The 5,608-nt window shown below is 58.0% G+C and overlaps 1 protein-coding gene across 1 annotated transcript; it reads left to right on the top strand.

The window, feature by feature from the left end:
* The first annotated feature begins 304 nt into the window (after positions 1 to 304).
* ZNF503 (zinc finger protein 503) lies at positions 305 to 3,729 on the top strand. The gene is made up of 2 exons (XM_048945586.1): positions 305 to 1,137; positions 2,201 to 3,729. Exons 1-2 carry the CDS (start codon positions 829 to 831, stop codon positions 3,719 to 3,721), a joined length of 1,830 nt encoding a protein of 609 aa, XP_048801543.1. The 5' UTR covers positions 305 to 828; the 3' UTR covers positions 3,722 to 3,729.
* The last annotated feature ends 1,879 nt before the right edge of the window (positions 3,730 to 5,608 follow it).

A 5,608-nucleotide genomic window follows, 5' to 3' on the forward strand; every position in this document is an offset into this window, starting at 1 on the left:
CCGGGCGCGGCGCGGCGCGGACAGGCGGCGGAGGGCCGCGATCGGGCGGGCGCCGCGTCGAGGCCGTTCTCAGGGTCGGAGGGGCCCCGCGACAGCCTCCTTCCCAGCCGGCGACCGTCGGCCCGCGGCCGCCTTCGCCGCCGCCCGGGGAGCCGCGCTGGCCGCGGAGGAAGAAAAACGTTCGCGGCGCGTGATGTGAAACACAGAATTAACGCCCAGCCCGTCCTGAGAGCGCAAACAAGGAAGGAGGGGAGGGGAGAGGGGAGGCGGACGAGAAAGGGAAAAAAAAAAAAAAAAAGAGCGAGAGCCCATTAAAAACAGAGAAAAAAAGCCCCAGAAAAGGGAACGTCACATCCCCTTGACCCTCCAATCACCTCGGGGTCCCATTTGATTGGAAGGCGGCAAAGGCTTTAATCTCAGACTAATTCAGCTGCTTTTGAAGTGAGTTTCTCCGCCAGACCCCGGGCTGGATGGGCAGCGGCTCGCAGCACAACTGAGCGCGGAGCCGAGCGCTCCGCCCGCCCGCCCCGCGCCGCAGCCGGGAGCCGAGAGCGGCCGGGCACGGCGCAGCCGCCCGCGCCCCCCGCCCCTCGCAGCGCACGGATTACTCGGCTTTTTTTCCTCCTCTTTCTCTCCGGCCGGCTCCCCCTTCCCCCCCCCCTCTCCACCCACGCCCTCCCCGCCAGCAAGAGCCGCGGGACATTTTATGTTTGTTTTCCTCCTCGGGGGGCGTGTGGATTTTTTCCCTTCTCGCCCGCAGAAAGCGAGCAAGCGTTTCCGAGTGCGAGCGGCGCGACTTGCCCCAGTTTTCATGCGAGGTTTTGGGTCATGATCACATCGCCCTCGCTTTCTGCTCTCAGAAGTAGTAAGCGCAGCAGCAGCCTGAGCGAGCCCGGAGGCAGCCCCCGCCGCAGCCGCAGCGCCGCCGACCTCAGTGCCGGGCCGACCGGGCACGCTGGGAGCCCCGGCAGCGCCGCCGTCAAGCCCTGCTTCCACGCCGTCCCCCCCTCGGACCCGCTGCGCCAAGCCAACCGCCTGCCCATCAAGGTGCTGAAAATGCTCACGGCGCGGACCGGCCACATCCTACACCCCGAGTACCTGCAGCCTCTCCCCTCCACGCCCGTCAGCCCCATCGAGGTAAGCAGCCCCGGCCCCTCCGTGCGCTGGTCGCCCCGCATGGCGGCTGCCCCGCGCCCGTTCCGCTCCGGGTCGCGGTCGCACCGGGAACGGGCGCCTTTGATCTTAGTGCGAGGAGCTGCGCGTGGTCTTCGTTTCCGTGTTTACTCGGCTGCCTGGCGATTCCTTTTTGAATAAACTTTCATTTTTGCTCTTTTTATCTTTTTTTTTCTTACTCCTTTTGATTTTTTTTTAACGTTTTATTATACATATGTGTATGTGTATACTTTTTTTAAAAAAATATTTATTTATTTATTTATTTATTTTTGAGAGAGAGAGAGAGGAGCGGTGGGTGGAAGGAAGCGCCCCGCTCCGGGGTCACGATCCGGCCACGCTCGCAGCTGCCGGGCGTTGCGGGGGGTGCTCGGGCACGGGCTCTGCGCGGCGCGGGGCGGTTATGGCGGCGCTCGGCCCTCCGCCTTCGCCGTCTTTTGGGGGCTTCGGGGCCCCGCTCTCCCTTTCTCCACGCTGTCGGGGCCCCTCGCTGTTTTAGGAAGCGAACCTCGAAATGGAGAGGGTGGTGAGAAGGGTGTGTCCGTGGGAACGAATGATTTCACTGAGGTCTCTGCGGAGCGAAGCGCGGCTCTTCCCCGGAGCCCGGCTCGTCCGGGCTCTGATTATAAATAGCGGCCGTGGTCAGGGCGCAGAAATGCGGCAGCTGGCGCGGCCCAAGGGCTCCCTCACGCCGGAGGCGGGGGTCGGTGCGGGGTGGGCGCTGCCCGGTGGGCGCTGCCCGGTGGGCGCTGGACAGCCGAGGGGGTGCTCGCACGGCTCCAGCGAGCCCAAGCCCTCTTTAAAGGCTTTGTGGAAAATGGTGCATGCAGGGGAGGGGGCTGTCAGAGTGATGAATGCGCACGAAATCGTTCATCGCTTCCAGGCTGGCCCCTGCAAAAACGTGCGGGACAAGAGACCTACTAGGTACGCTCCGGGCTTTTTGGTTTTTTTTTTTTTCTTTTTCTTTTTTTTTTTTCTTTGATTGGACTCCCCCATTAAACCTCTGTTGTTGTGTGTCTAATTCCTGCAGCTGGATGCGAAGAAAAGCCCCCTGGCCCTTTTGGCACAAACTTGCTCGCAGATAGGAAAGCCGGACCCGTCCCCTTCCTCCAAACTCTCCTCGGTCACCTCCAATGGCTCCGGAGGCGACAAGGACTCCAAGTCGGGCCCCCTGAAGCTCAGCGACATCGGCGTGGAGGACAAGTCGAGCTTCAAGCCCTACTCCAAACCGGGCGCGGAGAAGAAGGAGCCGGGGGCGGCGGGCTGCGCGGGCACCCCCGCGGCGGGGGTCGCGGCCGGGGAGAAGTCGGGATTCCGGGTGCCGAGCGCCACCTGCCAGCCGTTCACCCCAAGGACAGGCAGCCCCAACTCCAGCGCCTCCGCCTGCTCGCCCGGGCTGCTGCCGACGGAGGGCAAAGGCGGGGAGGACAAGAAGGACTCGGAGAGCTGCGGCAAGAGCGGCGGCTCCGGCGCGGAGGGCGGCCCGGGCTCCGCTGGCATCGGCCACGGCCGGATTAGCGTGAGCTGTGCCGGGATTAACGTGGAGGTCAACCAGCACCAGGAGAGCGCGCCGGGCTCCAAGCCCATCGCCTCGGACTCCGCCTCCTCCTGCAGCAGCACCACCGCCACCTCCTCCGCCTCCGTGCTGGGCTCGGGCCTCGTGGCCCCCGTCTCCCCCTACAAGCCGGGCCAGACCGTCTTCCCGCTGCCTCCGGCGGGCATGAGCTACCCGGGGACGCTGGCCGGGGCGTACGCGGGCTACCCGCCGCAGTTCCTGCCGCACGGCGTGGCCCTGGACCCCACCAAATCCTCCAGCCTGGTGGGGGCCCAGCTGGCGGCCGCGGGCAGCCTGGGCTGCAGCAAGCCGGCCGGCTCCAGCCCGCTGGCGGGCGCGTCGCCGCCGTCGGTGATGACGGCCAGCCTGTGCCGAGACCCGTACTGCCTGAGCTACCACTGCGCCAGCCACCTGGCCGGCGCAGCCGGCGCCTCCTGTGCCCACGACCAGGCCCTCAAGTCCGGATACCCCCTGGTGTACCCCACGCACCCCCTGCACGGCGTGCACTCCTCGCTGACCGGCGCCACTCCTCCCTCGCTGGCCGGCCACCCCCTGTACCCCTACGGCTTCATGCTCCCCAACGACCCCCAGCCGCACATCTGCAACTGGGTGTCGGCCAACGGACCCTGCGACAAGCGCTTCGCCACCTCGGAGGAGCTGCTTAGCCACTTGCGGACCCATACTGCCTTCCCGGGCACCGATAAACTCCTCTCCAGCTACCCCAGCTCCTCGTCGCTGGCCAGCGCGGCGGCCGCGGCCATGGCGTGCCACATGCACATCCCCACCACGGGCGCCCCGGGCAGCCCGGGCACGCTGGCGCTGCGCAGCCCGCACCACGCTCTGGGACTCGGCAGCCGCTACCACCCGTACTCCAAGAGCCCGCTGCCCACCCCCGGCGCGCCCGTGCCCGTGCCCGCCGCCACGGGACCCTACTACTCCCCTTACGCACTGTACGGGCAGAGACTCACCACAGCCTCGGCGCTGGGCTACCAGTGAGCGGCGCGGGCGGGAGGGAGGGGGAGGGAGGGAAGGAGGGAGGGAGCCCTCCGAACTCGGTGGAAGTCGGCAAGGAAAAAAACAAAACAACAACAACCACAAAAAAAAAAAAAAAAAAAAAAAAACCCACAAAACAGAAATGGGACTTTTTATACGATAGTGTTCATCTGAGGACTGGATCCGTGAGCACTGTATTTATTTATGTTAGCTTCAAGCGGGACAACGAATCATAAAGTGCATTACTTAACTGAGCTCAATAGGTAAAAGTGGAACACCCATTGTAGAATATAAATAAAAAGATAGAGGTCTTCTCTTTAATGTTACTTTAAAATTGCTATGATTGTATCGTACGTTCTTATTTAATGTCTCATTGAAACAACAAAAAAAAAATTTACATGCATGTTTGTTACTAAAAAAACAACTCGCAATTTGTCAGTTATAATTTCAAATTGCAATTATTTTTAAGGTGTATACCCTTGAAAGAGAATTGGTATTTTTTTGTATGTATTCTGGAAGAAAAACAAAAACAATTCTATTCCAAAAACCTCATTTGCCTTATTTTGTTCTTTAAAAGGAACACTTAACTATTTTTAATTTTTAAGTCCACCCTGTAACGAGGGTTAAGTAAGGTTTACGTCATGTACTAAAATAGACAATGTATCGCTTTAAAGATTAAAATTCCGTATATTTGATGTATTAAGAGGTTTTATTTTTTTTTTTTTTTTTTTTTTTTTCATACGCTTGGATTCTGTTATAAACCCGAGTAGGTCTTGGATAAAGGTGGTCGCTACTTTCTCCTTCAGCGTTTATTCAATTTTAATTAAAAATTATTTAAAAAAAAAAAAAAAAGAAAGAAAAGAAGGAAAAGTAAGGGTTTTTTTTTTTTTAATTATTATTATTATTGCAACCCCAGGGCTCTCTTAAAAAAAAAAAAAAAAAAAAAAGACGAAAAGGTTGTTTTTTTTCTAAATCTTCCCCCCCCCTTCAGTAGAGCTGGTGGGCACGGATCGAGCAGGCCGAGGTTCACTGCCATCTCTGCCCCTTTCCAGAGGAAAATGAACTTTTTTCTTTTTTTTTTTTTTCTTTTTTTTTTTTTTTCCCCCTCTCAAAAGAGCGTTTTACTGTGAAAACCGTTTTCTTTTCGATGCGAGCTTCAATTAACAGGCGGCGTTCCTTCTTTAGGAAGAGACGCGGGGAAGGCAGCACTGTTGGTAAAAGAGTAAGAAGATTATCCGAAAGCTTTTTACAGTGTAACGCGTAACCATTCATCTCCTTTTCTAAGTGAGAAGTTCCGAAGTAATTGGGAAGCGCTATTTGATCTCACCCGGTTATTTTCAACTTCTTTCTTCAGTTTGTGCCGCAGTGGGAAAAAAAAAAAAAAAAAAAAAAAAAAAAAGAAAGAAAATAATAATAATAATAATAAAATTGGACTGCTCTGGGAGCTGCTTTTCTTTTAAGAAGAAGGGCCGGGGAGGAAGGATCCCAGCAAACCGCCCGCAGCCGGGAGCGATGCCGAGGGCCGCCCCGGCCGCGTTGCTGCCCGCCCGGCACAGCCCCGCCGCGGCCAGGAGCAGCCGCCGACACCGCGCCGCACGCGTTGCACCGCGCCGGTGGGAAGAGCGGCTCCGCGCCCGCGGACAGCCGGGTTCCGCGCCCTGCCCGCGGCCGGCCCGACGCATGGCGAGCGGCGGCCGGGCTCGGCGAGAAGTCGGCCTGCCTCCCTTCTCCCGCATCCCCCCGATACAATTACTGTTCAAAGTTTCCCGCGGTGTCCAGATGCTAATTAGTCTAATACATTTACTCCAGATAATTAGTACGAGTTAGCGTTAACGTGCAGAGCGGAGAGGAGCGGGCGGCTAACGAAGGGCCGGCGTTCTCCCGGCCCGG

This window comes from Lagopus muta, chromosome 5, assembly GCF_023343835.1.
Source record: "Lagopus muta isolate bLagMut1 chromosome 5, bLagMut1 primary, whole genome shotgun sequence".
Taxonomy (NCBI): Eukaryota; Metazoa; Chordata; class Aves; order Galliformes; family Phasianidae; genus Lagopus; species Lagopus muta.